Source organism: Lonchura striata, chromosome 12, assembly GCF_046129695.1.
Source record: "Lonchura striata isolate bLonStr1 chromosome 12, bLonStr1.mat, whole genome shotgun sequence".
In the NCBI taxonomy this organism is placed as follows: Eukaryota; Metazoa; Chordata; class Aves; order Passeriformes; family Estrildidae; genus Lonchura; species Lonchura striata.
In genome coordinates, this window is record NC_134614.1 from 11,076,008 (window position 1) to 11,091,036 (window position 15,029).

At 36.7% G+C, this 15,029-nt stretch overlaps 1 protein-coding gene across 6 annotated transcripts in view; it reads left to right on the forward strand.

Moving 5' to 3' along the window:
• CACNA2D3 (calcium voltage-gated channel auxiliary subunit alpha2delta 3) overlaps positions 1-15,029 on the forward strand; it is a 400,132-nt gene that overhangs the window by 158,382 nt on the left and 226,721 nt on the right. For all 6 annotated transcript variants that reach the window (XM_021532923.2, XM_021532931.3, XM_021532906.3 and 3 more), the window contains one exon: positions 6,376-6,538. In XM_021532923.2, the coding sequence (XP_021388598.2) occupies positions 6,376-6,538 (163 nt within the window). The remainder of the gene's footprint in view (positions 1-6,375; positions 6,539-15,029) is intronic.

The window sequence follows — 15,029 nt, forward strand, 5'->3', positions numbered from 1 at the left end:
GAGCTTGTCATCAACCTGAATGTGTCAGAGGAGCTGAATGTGCACAGAACGACACTGCTTTCATTTTAAAAGTTTTCATCTTATCTGTTTGTGAAATAGTTTGCTTTTCTATCTCTATAGCATGTTTTCAACTGTATGGATGGTATTTTTTTAATGTTCTATATTGAGCACCATTCAGTGGTTACCTCATGATGAAAAACATCAGAATGCTTTGATTTTGAAGCAAGTCTGTCATTTTACACTTCTCTTTTTACAGAATTATTTTGCAGTAATTGTTGATCCTTCTTGTTCATTAGCTTGGTATTAGCTGTAGGGCTTTCAAGAGAACTGAAGAAATCCTGTGGTTCTAACTAGTAATAAAAATGGTATTAAATTGAATTAAAATCTTGCAGTTTTTTTTTTTTTTTTTTTTCATCTGTAAGGATACACATATGGTATAATTTGTTTAAAAAGGTCAGCCCCATAAAACTGGTTTGGGGAATATTTGAGTTAGTGGAATTTAGAAGAAAGACATCCTTACAACTTGTGGTATGTGTTTTGCTTAATCTAAACACTCTGCATCTGTGATTTGGCCACACCTATATCAGTGGGAGGCTACTTCTAACCTAAAAATAAAATGAGACATAGTGAAGGTTTTTAATGCTTTGAAAATATTATTAATCTAATAATGGCTTACTGTGTAATGTTTTATCTTGTTTTTCCTAGTTGGAAAAAGGAGGATCAACCCTAGTGCAGGCTGGAAGTAATTGTAAGCTTGATACAAGCGTGTTCAAGAATGTTTTACCATCCTCAAGCCTTCAGAAGTACCTATTAGTCTTCCCTTGTTTTCTTTGATCTTGCAAAGTTTGTCCTTTTGGAATGACAGGTTTTAGGCTAATTGCTGCTGCTTCCAAAGCATTGTTTAAATGAAGCCCAACAAACCTCTCATGTTTATTAGTAAGAAAATCGAGCCACTTCTGAATTGGGGCAGTAAGTGCAGAGCCCTTGCCCATGTCCATCAGGAATGAGAAGAAGCATCCCAGGGAGCTCTGCCTGCGCTGAGGCCAGGGTGGAAGAGCAGGAGGGAGCTGAGAAGGGGCTGCCCCAGCCCCAGAGGGGTTCCTGTCCTGCTCAGTGTGTGCAGGAGATGATGAGCCTCAGCAAGAGTCATACTGCCAGATTTGCCAGATTGGGGTTTTTGCCTGTCCCAGTGCTGGCCAGAGACTGGCTGCAGGCTTTGCCTGGTCACTGACTGGGCTGCAGGCTCTCTGGGATTGGGGGAATTCTGTGTTTGAAATGCTCAACCTCCACAAATGCACAGACTCTACAATCATTGTGTTCTGGTTGCAAGATGATTCGCTTAAGTCACGAAAGTCTTGTTTAACATTGCTCTAGAAATTTTCATTACATTTATTCCATGGTTTGCTGCATCTCTAGGGCCACTATCCCTGGCTCTGAACTCACTATTCCATGCAACTGGAATCTTTTAAACCTACACACACTGGGAGAAGGGAAAAATTACCATGTCACCAGAGTAGGGACTTGTTTTGGTCTTCAGCAGAAATTATTCCTCAGAAGTTTCTTATGTGTATAAAAATGAGCACACTGAATATTTGCTCTTCTAAAAAAATTATAGATATCCAGTAAGGCTTTTCAAGGTGTCATGTGTTTTCTCCTTCCGTGTTTTATTTACTAATTTTTTGTGACCAAAGAATTTTTGCTCAGTCTTGTGACAAATAAGAGATTCTTGAGAACTATTGCATGTAAAAGTAAATATATTTGAAGTTATTTATCTGTAAAGGAAAAGAAGCCTTCATCTGAAGTTATGTTTTCTAACTTTAATGGGTGATTTAAAATAGTCATTATAATAACTTTGTACATTTAGTGAATTAGTTAATCCTTAGAAGTCTGAGACCTTGATGTCTTGTCAACTTACTACTATAATAGATTTTATACTATAATGAAATATTATTTTTTTTATCCTCTTTTATGGAAATTTTAATAGGGTATCATATTGGGAAGGAATGTATAGCCTGGGGGAAGATCATCTTAATTTGATTGGGTAGAAAACAGATCAGTTGTTTTTTCAAGGATGCCAGTAATGTTTCTGTACTACTTCCATAATTAAAGTGGAACTGATGACAAGTTTTCAAATCCCAGGTGCTTTTTGCACCTTGCTGCTAAATAAGGACATAAAAAAGGGGAAAAAGTGCTGGATGTTCTTACAGAGAAGCAAGGAGGAACCTTCAGAGAATAACTGGAAATTATAAAGATTCTCTCTTAAAACAAGAGATGCTGTTTTCTCAAACATAAAAGCTTTTTAAAATGCAGAAGTTTTTATTGAATGAGGCACTTTACTTTTATGACCTTTTATGCTTGCTAAACAGACCAAGTTATTGAATACAAGAGCTTTAATCATATGCTTGAAAACGTAGATTCTCCTTACTGGACAATTGCCAGAAGAGATTTTTTGAGCCTTAGAAACAGATATGCATTCAGATGTTTGTCTCTTCTTTAACTTGAGTACCAGAATGGGGATTGCTGTCTCCAATGTGTTCTTAGTAGGACAGCCTCCCTCAGAATGGATAAATTTCCTCATTTTGCTTTTCAGATCTCATGAACCTTTCTGTTCTCCTTAGAGATGTCTATTATTTGTCAGTCTTGAGAAAATAAACTTTTTTGTCTTTTTTGTTTAAACTCTGATGATAACTATTTTGTTGCAACTGTAGATGTTTCAGATACTGTGCATTTCTGGCCGTCTGTGCTATTTCATGGTAGGTTTTGCTTTCCCCTTAATTTTCCATGTTATTTGCTGCTACTTCATTTTCTCTGATGCTCTAGCCTTTTGAGGCTCAATGCAAATGCCATAAACTTTCCTTAATCTAATATCTTTCAGATACATTTAACTTTCTCTTTAGATGAGCTGCAAAATTACAGAAACACTGGGAAAATGGTTCTTGAGTAGTTAAGAATTATCAGTGTAATCCAAATATTGCCCTAATGCTAGCTTATTAGTGCAAATCATTTCCATTTATACCCTCCTGGTCCTCATTGCTCTGTGAATGAGACTTTTTTTGCTGTCTTGGTAAAAATAATTTCTATAGTTTAGGAAAAAAAGGCAAACTAAAATTGTGGCTTGCATTCTTTCATGCTGTTAAGAACCAAAACACTTCATTTTAAAATGCATGATAACAAGTGCTACTTGTTTACTCTTATGCCAAATAATCTCTAAGTTGCAAAGGCAGTTTGCTTTTTAATGTATCTTTTAAGTTTAATAGTAAACATTTATGTTTAAATAAATATGCTGTTTACAGTGTTAACAAATACTTGATAAAATATGTAGGCATTGCTGGGTATCTACTTACAGAATGATAAATGTAAAAGGTAATATAGAACATCAGTCTTGTGCAATACTGCAGTTATGTGAGATTTGTGCAATACTTTTCAATACTGCATCTAAATTACTGAAGTTTTGTTTCAGACAAGTATCCATTGTTTTCAAGGTGCTTATTTAGCTGAGACATCATTCAAAAATAAGTGGCTAAACTGGAACAGAGAACTTTGAAGAAGCTTCCTTCTTATCTTGCAGATCACTTCTCACCTCTAGCCTACTCCTGTGGTTCTTATTGCAGGCCACAAACTTTGCATGTCCCTGGTTTTGCTGTTCTATATTCTGAACAAATTATTTTTTGTCATAATCAACATAAATATTTGGCAGCCATCCTAAGTGAGCAGACAGCATGTGTTTTTTCATTGTGGCTGAAGGTATCTTTTGTTTTAAAACAAACTTGTTTCTGCCTGGCAGCATGAATGATGTTGTAAAGCAATTTTGTGATCAGTTCTGTAGCAGCCCCATAAGTCTCTGCCTTCTGTGATTGCAGGGTATGGCAGAGCAGCCCAGGGTCCTGCAGACTGTCAGCAATAGAATTATTTGGGGTGTCTCAAATATGGTCAGTTCCCTGCTGGGGCAGAATGGTCCAGTGCTTGTTCTGCTGGGCACTGACCCCTTTCTATTGGCTTGCACTAGGAAAACTTTACAGGGATAAAACTGAAAACTGAGATTCCTATTTGCCTTATCTTATTATTAGGATACACTATGGGCTTTCAAAATGTCAAACATGCAGAATGATGCAGATACTGCAAAGGAATGTACAAGTAAAAAACCCCAATGTTCTTGAGCAAATTGAAATGCACTAAAGTCTAAAAGGTGATTTTTAGTTCTAATGATTCATAGAAGGGCTGACATGAAAGAGATTTCCTCACTCACCTGCAGGACTCTAGGTAAGGTTGGAGTAAACTCATCTGTTGGACAAATCACCATAGAGCTGAGTGAGATCCTAACCTGGGTAATTATCTTGTTACTTATTAGACTAATAACTTTCTGGTGTGTTATATGGTGTACACTCAGAACTCACCTAGTTAAGGTTATATCAAAGACTGACCTCCACTGACAAGATTAAACTGAAGTCATTTTCTCTAAGAGCTTAGGTAGAGTATTTGTGTTGTCAGCAAACAGGACTTTATCCTCTTTCCCTTGGGCTTTATCTCCAATGCAGTGTCAGAATGCCAGATGGATTTACTTTAATATTTTTTCTTCAATTTTTAATATTCTTTCTATCACCTTTCAGCTGTCACACTCAATAATTTCCTTGGAAAGGAAGAGCCCAAAAGAAGCCATTTTATAACAGCTCTGCTTAAATGCTCATCTTTTTCAGTAGTTTTTTTGAGCTGCATACATTACCTGGTGTTTAATCCGCAGAACTTGCAGTACTTAAATACACTATTTTTGTAGATTACTCACTTGCAAAAAAACCCTCAACAAGTCAAAGACAAGTCCCCCACCCCAATCAAACAGAAAAACACCAAAACTAAACTGGAAAATATTAACAATCTTCAATAATATAAGGACTACTCCATGCTACAATTTGCTTTTTTAAAAAAATAGCCAAACATAAATCATATTATTGTGTATACACTGGTAGAATTGAGAAGAGAAAATACAGACTCAGACCAATAAATCAATGAATACTAAATCAACTGAAGAAACAGTTAGTCCTAAATATCCTTAATTATAAGTGATTTCTTTTTTCCCTTTTTTTTTTTTTTAATACAACAGTTTTAGTAGTTGGCTAGCCTTGCCACTTATAGAACTTGATGAAAGATGTTGCCTACTAATTAACTTCTTTGGAAAAGGAAATAATACACAGAATGAAATTAAATAATGCTTGTTTAGAGTTGATTTCAAGTACATTCTGACATCCTTATTTGAAATTTATCCTTTTTTCTTTTAATTTACAAAGTATTATAAAAGCCATGGGCAAATAAAACTTACATCCTTGAAATTACCAAGTCTATATGTGAATTTCTGTAGAAATTATTCCATGATATGTACCTTAAGTTCAGTTCAAGAAGAACAGTATATTGCTGCATATTATAGTACAGAATAATTTATCCTCAAATATACATAGATTTATGTCTAAAAATTATATACATTTACTCTCAAATGGATATTAGGGCAGGAAATCATATTTAAATTAATGTGATTCTTCAAAAATACTAAACCTTGGCCTCTTCCAATTAGGAAGCACATCACAAAATATTGCCAAGGTTCAAGGTATTTAAGAGGTTAAAAAATAGGCTGTACTGTTTGTTGCTTTCAAGGCTTAGTAAAATTTCTGGTTAAACCAGGTAATAAAGATATCAAAAAATTTATATAAATTGCTTTTGCTTGTCTGGTTATAGTTCTGTACAAAATAGGCCAAATAGTTTTCAGGAATCTTTAACAGGCAGACAATTATTTCTTGCTCAAAATAAGTCACTATTAAGTTTATACATCCAGATTAAAGTATGCATATTTTAGAAAGCCAGCTATTTCCAAAATTCAGTATAAAGCAAATAATTTTGGGAAATGTCAGTGAATACACATTGAGTACACATCTTCAGCTGTAGTTAATACTCCTGAGAAGTAAAAATACTTTTAGTTTGTCAAGGCCTAAGTTCAGCACTGACAGCAGTTCTTGATCTGGTGGAAGTAAACTAAACAGAATTCATAATTAAGTAATCATCCAGAAAAATATTTGAATTTAGAAAGCTTTGTATTAAAAATAGGATAAATATTGTTTATGATCAGTGCTTTTCTTGGACTGCCCTTAAAATTTTCAGGGCAGCCAGAGAACTGAAACAATATGGGGTTTTCTTGAGCTGTATTGATAAATCTGTTTTCATAAATGTACCTGTACAGAGTATAGAGGGAATCTGAGAGGGCATAGAATTTTCTTGTTCTACTGTTCTAGCTGGAGATGTTATTCAGTGAATTGATAAATGTACTAAACCATTCAAACCTCATTTTCATGCTGAATGTGCATTCTGAGTAGGGAATGTGGGTTTCTGTTGCAGTATGAATACTTCAATGCTGTGCTCATAAATGAACGAGATGAAGAAGGGAACTATCTGGAGCTGGGGAAGGAGTTCATTCTGGTGCCAAACGACCACTTCAACAACTTACCTGTGAACATCAGTCTGAGTGACGTCCAAGTACCCACCAACATGTACAATAAGGGTAAGAAAGCTGCTTTGTTTCATCATTCCACTGGCCAAAGGAAAGAACACCCTTGCTTAAAACTGAAGCTGTTGATTAACTGTGTATTATCTGTGTTTTCCAGTTGGCAATAATACTGACATTTTCTATGGAAGAATGCTTTAAGTATGACAGTTCTGTAATATCTTTTGTTTTGTGGCAGTTTAGCAATTTAATGAGGTTAATGATTTGCATATGGGACTTGCATGAGTTCTGTCATAGAGTGTGGCAGAATATGTTTATTCCAGTGAATTATTTTCCAGAATCCTCAAATCATTTGAACAGAGCTTACATTGTCACCAGTTTAATTCTATCCTTGCTGAGATTTAGAATTGTCTTTGAAAGATTTAGGATAGGTGGAGGGAAATACTTCATTAGATTTATGCCTTCAAACTTCTGAGAATATTTCTAGCAGCACGTGTGCCATTCTAGCTCTATACACAAACTCTGCTCTGATTTTGCAGATAGTATTTAGAAGGGATAATTTCTACTCCCCTATTTGACATAAGTGCACATTGTACTAGCAAGCAGCAACATTAGGGGGACTTGGATGGACAGATGGACTTCAGTCTAAACATTTGGAATGCAAACTAAACTCAGATATACATTTACTCATTTTCCTTTTGCCTTTAATCAGACAGCAGGAATTTGTATTAATGCAGCACCTATCTGTTTATTTTTCTCAAGCCAGTAATAAAAGAAAAATTTAGCAAGAAATTAGCAAAGTTTCCTAACAATATCTACAGTATATTTGTCATTGGTCTGCAGAAAGCTGCCTAATCTCTTTATCTGGTTCCTCTTCTGTGTTTTAACTATGCTAAAAGACATCTAAAAGGACATTAAATGATTTCCTCTTAATACATTCCAGGCTAGCAATTGTGGTAATTCATGCAAGGATATTGTGTAATAAGGCAAATTAATTCAGATAAGTTGGTCTGGTAAGAGAAGCAGTGGATATGGCAGCTTCTTTTCAAAGTTAGGATTCTGACTTGAGAATCCTGAGGAGCCAAAACTCCTACAATAGTCTTAAACTAGGGATGAAAAATAAATCTTCCTAGAGAGTATTTGAAAGGTTGTGGAATGATTAATGCAGGATATTTTGAAAATACTTTGAAAATGCTTAAAGCTTCTAAAGATACCAAATGACATTTTTTTTTGTGCAAGTGCTAATATTTATTTAATCAAGCCTGTCTATAAATTAATTCATTCCAGAATTGCTAAGGAGGAAAAAGAAAAGGAAGGAATATAGAGGTCAGGAAACTGTGCTTTTCTGGAGAAGGAAATTACCCTGAGTAGTTAGTGAGAACAGTAGAACTAAAGAACCTTCAGGTATGTGATATGTGCTCATGCGATGTATTGAATGATTTTGTATACTGATTGCTTATAGTTAAAGGCCAAAGTTCAAGGGCTTGTTACATCTTGGCTTGGCCTCTCATAAAGGGATTTTCTGTAGCTATGAGGAAGATGGAGTTCTGTGATTTTTCCTGTTTCTACTTTGTGTAATTCAGACCATCCAAGATTGTCACTTTATGAAGTTGCAAAAAAAAAAAAAAAAAAAAAAAAAAAAAAAAGCAGCATTTTAAAATCACTTAAATGTATTCCAACAGCAGAAATCTGGTTTGTTACTGGCATTTTCCTTGCACATGGATATAATAATCTTGTTTGTAGCTTGTCAATGTCTGGAAATGGTCCTCTTACCAAGCAGAGAACTTAATTTTTTTGTTGCCCTCTGTAGTGCAGAGGGGTGATAACAAGTTAATTTAATCCTAACCTGAGGGTACAAGCAGTAGATATTGATAGGTTTATAACCAAGTGTCTGCAGAATACCATTTCTCTATAAAGGGCCTGTTGTTCATTTCCAGGTTATGTTTTATTTTACTGAATTACTAGGGAGAACCACAGCCAGAACTCACAGCTGAAAACAGTGTGATCATTGAATAGTTGAACACAAGGCTCTTGAGTCAACACAGAAAAAAAAGAACCCTATTTGTAAGATAATTCTAAGCTTTTTCCTTAACTTTGGTTTTTTTAGTTGTACAGATATTGATCATTGGCAATGAGATCAGAGAAGAGTCACAGGACTCATCAAAGAATTGACAAATGTGCCATGGACTGAGACCACAGAAGCTCAGTTCATTTAGCTTATTCAAGAGATGATTAAAGACTTAATTAGTTGTTCTGTAGTTAATTACAAATACCAGGCTCTATATACTGGTTGCCAAATATTGTAAAAATCCCGTGGCTGAAATCAGGTTCCATTATTTTGCAAATTGCAAAACTGTGGGCTCAGTTAAGCTCTGGGAAAAGGTTTGGCCTGGTCAACTTCCATGATCACAGTGATCCTGCCCAGCTGTGGAATCACTGAAGTTCACAATCCCTAAACTGGGCACTAAATGAGATTGGCTGAAAAATCTTGGTTTGGCACATAAACATATTGCTATTCTTCATTTAGCTTCTGGCTCTTTCAGCCTCTTCATAGAAAAGCTTAAAAATATTGATGGCAACAACAGGATTAAGCAAGTCTCATTCTAAGGACACCTTGAAGTTTGGAATCTGAAAATAAAGAGTTGAAGCCAAATTTCGTTACATTTATGATGAAATCAAGAAAATGAAAATCCGATAAATATCAAATATATGACATAAAAATTTAGCATGGAGCATTTTGAAAAGGAAAATGAGAGACAATAAAAAAGACTGCCAACCTAATTTGTAAGCATACACAGGACTAGTGCCATCTTGGAGTACAGAGTGCATGCACTTACCATAATATAGAAGGAAAGATAAAATAATGAATTTAACAAAGAGACACAGCTTTGTGTTTAGAGTGCTCTTGATCATCATTGTAAAATATAAAGAGCTGATTTAGTTATTGATGTGCTTTTATACTTTTCATTTCCCTCTTCAGTACACCCATGTAACCTGCTTTCTCCATCTCTTAGAATGGTGTATTGGTTTTGCACGGCCTGGCTTTTGGTGGTAGGGAGCCACAAAAATTGCTCCTGTGGGAAGCTGCTGGGAGCTTCCACCATGTCCAGCAGAGCCAACTCCTGATGGCTCTGAAGATGGACATGCTGCTGGCCAAGACAGGGCCAATTACAAAGGGTGGTAACATCTGTGATTACATATTTAAGAAGAAAATCAAAATAAACTGTTCACAGTTGTTTCCTAGTCAGAGAAGAGGAGGAGGTGAGAACATGTGGGAGAACATGGCAACAAACAACATGGCAACACCATGGTCAGTGGCACAGGAAGGGGAGGAGGTGCTGCAGGTGCTGGAGCCAAGATTCCTCTGCAGGCCATGGTGAGACCAGGGTGAAGCAGCTGTGCCCCTGCAGCCCCTGGGGATCCAAGGGGGATGCAGAGATTCACCCACAGCCCATGGGGATCCACGGGGGATGCAGAGATTCACCCACAGCCCCTGGGGATCCACGGAGGATGCAGAGATTCACCCACATCCCCTGGGGATCCACGGGGGATGCAGAGATCCACCCACAGCCCGTGGGGATCCACGGGGGAGGCAGAGATTCACCCTCCATGCCTGGAGGAGGCTGTGACCCAGTAGAGGGAGAGGGCCCTGCTTCCAGGCTGGAGCAGCCTGTCCTTGTCCTTCCCCATGGGAAGAGAGCCCCACGTCACAGCAGTTTTGGGAGGCCTGTGTGCCCGTGGGGGGAGTTCACGTTGCAGCAGGTGCTGTGGACCCACACTGGAGAAGTTCATGGAGAGCTGTCTCCATGCTAGGGACCCCACAGCCTCACAGGGGAAGGACTCCTCTCCCAGAGCAGCAGCAGAAAATATCTGTGATGAACAGACACAAGCTCCCGTGCCCTGTCTCCCTGTGCTGTTGGTGGGAAGGAGGGGAGAGCTGGGAGGAGAAGGTGTTTAAGGGCTTATTTTACTTCTCATTATCCTTCTCTGATTCTGTTAGTAATAAGCTCACTTCATACCTCTAAGTTGAGCCTGTCTTGCCCTTAGAGTGTTTTCTTCCAGTCCTTATCTCATCAAAGCCTTTGTTAACATTTTTTTCCTCTTCTCTGCCCAGCTGTGGCAGGGGAGGGTGAGTGAGTGACTCCCATGGGTGCCTGGTGTTGGGCCAAACCATGACAACTGGACAGCCATTATTGTTACAAATATAAATATTACTGGTCTTTGGAATATAAAGCCTATGCAGTTCAGAAAATAAATATTTTGGTATTCCTATAATGTTCATACACTGAAGGAATTTAGAACAAAGAAAAGTGTGATAATTGTGCTTTACAGTTAAATGCATTTACCTGTGTGTCTATAGGAACCCCTCACCTTTAAGACATTTTGCAGAAAAGCTGGTGATCCTTTTAAACCGCACATCATTCTCCTACAATTGGCCTCCTTAATTTTTTTTCCTGAAAAAGACGGTTCATTATAATGTTTTGTTTTAGAAATGCTTAAGTATACTTTGGGAATCTAAATCTGTCACTGCATTCTCTTTCTTCTCTTTGAACACAAAGTGTGCTCATTACCTATAGGCTCCCCACACCCACGGGATTTGCAAGGCAGTATATTTTTAAACAATGAATAGTTAATTAATTAATTATTAATACATCAATTAATTATAATTAATAATAAATTAATGATTGATTAATTAAGACATTTTGTGAGAACTGTCTTAACAAGCAGTAGTTCTTCCATCTACAAATTTAGCAATTATCAACTGTATAGATTTTTGACAGAAAACAGGGAAAAGTTTCTTAGTAAATTAGCCATATAAAAATATTCATAGAGGAAAAAGGGAAGAAAGAAGACATGTTTTTCATGTTAGAAGGAAAGTTTAATTTTTGGAAGTACAGAATCAATCTGAATCTGGTTTGGGCAATGCAAAGGCAGAGTCTAGGTGTAAATAAGGCACTGTTTCATTCAGCTGCTGGGTTTTTTTATACATAGAAGCACAAAATGAGTTCTCATATATCTTATTTTTTTTTTTTTTTGTCTTCCTCTTAATTATGAATGTAAATGATTTGGGATGTGCTGTTGTCTTGGACATATCTTGCATGTACACTTCTACAGCTACACATGCCTAAGATACTCAGATACAACTTTCTGCATATCAATCACTATATTTTAATCAGCTATTGTAGAAGACATCAGTGATAATGAAAAAAATATTAATCATTTAAAGTATGCATGGTTTCAAAATTTGATTTATTACTTTCTGAGATGACAGTAGTATATTTAGAAGAATCTAGGAACATGACATATAATTAAAAAGTAGCACTTGGAATATGGGCTGGGCTTTCTGGCAACCATCCACAGGGAGCATGGCGTTAGGATTGTCACTGGGGAGAGTAAGATTCTAGAATGGATTTATGTACACAAGGAAATTATAAAAGAAGACTCAAAACTGCTGTTGCAGATGTTGACAGTGTATAAAAGAAAAATAGAGCAGCATTTTACCTTTTGTTAGTATGAGAATATAGGTAACCAAGATCCCATGTTCTTTGTCCAAAGTATGTGCCGTATATGGAATGAAAAACCTACTCCACTTTTTGGCTTTTATTCCCTAAATCTGTCACCTCATATTTACTCCTACTTGTGGACAGCAATGACATATTTTCTGCTATTGAGTTTTCACTCAGCAGGTTTTCCACGGAAGAGGCTTATGAATACTTGGATAAATGTGGTTTTCAGAGGAAAGTAGATGAAAACCAAAGCCAATGTGAGGGTCAGTGTGGCTTGGTGACAAATGCTCAGGCAGTTCAAGTTATGGCACTTGTTGAGAAGCAAAGCCTAGAGTAGTACTGTACCAGCAGTGACACACAGCAGGATCTCATCCATTTATAGCAACTTTGCATAAAATCCAGGAAACACACAGGGAAATCCATTGTCTTGATATTAGCTGAAAACAACTCCTGGTTTTGAGAATTTGTATTTGATCTTTGTTTATATGACAAGGTGGGCTTTATGTTTGTAGAAAGGGGAGGAGCCCAGGTTTTCTTCTTTTCAATGATTCAAAGAATATCGGGATGCAAGCACTTCTCCTTTCCTTTCAAACTCTATTTCTCAGTGTAACTGTTTCTTCAGTGAGGTATTTATAACAGATTTCTGTGCCTGAGAGCTATTTCATGTATAAAATTATTATTTTTTTTCTAACCCCTTAGATTTCATAAAATCTTACAATATCTCTGCCACCATATTTGGTCTAAGATTGAGATTCTGGACTACAATATTACACACCCAAAGACAACCTTTCTAAATGTTTTTAAAAATAAAAATGCCTTGTAGAATGAGCCAAGTTTGACTTTGCTCATTGGGTGTTTTGACAGAAGTAGGGTAAGGGTGGCCATACGTGAATCTATCTAGCAGCCCTGGACAGTATCTTTGAGATGTGGTGGAGGAGACAGACATGTGCCAGTAGAGGTAGATTGGAGAAAGGATAATTTCTTTGTTTGGATCAGATCAGATGCACCTTGAGAAGTATGTTTGACTTTGCCTTGAAAAAAAAAAAAAAAAAAAGAATGAAGTAAAACAATTTATCTTGGCAATAGAAGGGAAGTAGGCTTATATAAGTTGATTTAAAGTAATGGGAGGTTTTTCCTTTGTTGTAATTTCTAGTTTACTGAATAGATAATCTTGTTTTACTTGCTTGGTTTTATAATGGAGAAACACTTCCTAAAGGATAAACCTCCTTCCCTTTAATAGAGCTGACAGTGAAATTAAGTGCATTCTACAGCTTTGCAAGACTCAGTTATCCACTGAATTTTTTGTACTTATTAAAATTTATTGAGCAAAGAGTCCAAACTTAACTACTGGATAAAAGCCCCAGATTTTCCAATTTTAAAAACTCTTATTTATCGTAAGTGTATTTTTGTTTCTATCACTAGTGAATGTCTGAGGAAAATACATATGTATATAGACATAAATGAAAGTATATATATATATATATATATATATATGTATATATATGTATATATATATCTCCTACGTGGTGGAGAATGATGCAGTCTGTTCTCACACCAAAGGATGTTGACATATATGTGTGATCCACTGAAATATTTCAGGAAATATTATGGACACAAGATAGTTTTGTGACCACAGTTCTGCAACTAAGTTGTCAAGTCCTGCATCAGAAGAATTTTAATTTAAGCTGCAGTACAAGGTTGATGTCTCTTTTCCTGCCCATGCAGAGATAGAGCACAGCTCTGCAGTGCCTTCTCTTTGTACTGCTCACAGATCACTCCTGAGAGCCAGGATGATATTGTAACCAGTATTTGAGTGCTTGCCTGTTTTCCAAGAGCTTGTTTCCAGTGAGATTCCATTGTATAGCCTGAGGCACAGCTTCTCCCTTTAAGCTCTGTGACTATTGAAGCATTTCAGAGCTGGCTCAGCAGTCTGGTCTCTTCAGCACAGCCCCAAGTGCCACTGTCACACACAGAGTTACGTTTTCATGGTCCTGAAATTCAACACGTGCTCCACTTCTGTGCTCCGTGTGAGGAGATGGAAGCCTATGCTTCAGAATTCTGTGGAACTGATGTGTATCTTTTAGCTTGGGCTTTTTGTCCTTTACTCCTAGTAAAGTCCTGGGGTGAATATCACATAAACTCTTAAGTGCCATTCAGAGGTGCACATACAGCAGCACCATGCTGGTACAAATGAATAGACTTGCTCTGAACAGACTAAATTATGAAATTTTTCTTCCCAGGTTGATTTACAGTGATGTCTGTTCAAATTAGTTTGAACATGGAAGTGTCCACTGCTGCCATGGAACTTTGTGAAAAGAACTGATTACTGTCTTTGAGGTGCCCAAGGTGAAATATTGATTGGTGTGTGGAAAAGTGAAATGTAGTGGGCAATGCACAAAAGGACCATATTAACTTGTGAAGTCTACAATAATAACTATCTTTCATCCATGCCTTTTTAGTATCTTCCTTCTTTCCCTTGTTGCTCCAGCTGAATTGAAATACCAGTGTCTGGGCATGTGCAGAGGGTTATTCATGTGCATTTTCTCTTTTTAGAAATCTGATATCATTATCTCCCTCCCCTAAAAGGCATTAGGCTCTGTTCAGGGATGATCTGGGCTCTCTGCATGGAGAAGAAAGCAAGTTAGAATCAATTAGCTATTCTAATAATGATTTGTAAAAATAAAGCATAAAATTTCCCCAAAAGTGTTGGGTCTGGAATGTTGCTCTCCAGCTTTCATTATACTAGAGAACGGGGCTTATACTAATGAACAATGTTTTAGTATTTTCCTTATATGAATACAAGTTAAATTTAGGAAGTTAGGTGAACTTTTAGCCCAGTGCCTTCACTGATTTCTTTTTAATGTTGACATGATTTATACTGAATACATTTTTCAGCTTTTACCTACAACTATTTCTGACATGTCATCATGTCTACCACTATAAAAAAGTGAATTTTCACATCTTCTAGCAAGTTATATTTCATAGTACTGCCATGTGATTTAGCATTATATTTTGAGTTCGCTGTTACATTTTTTGTGAAT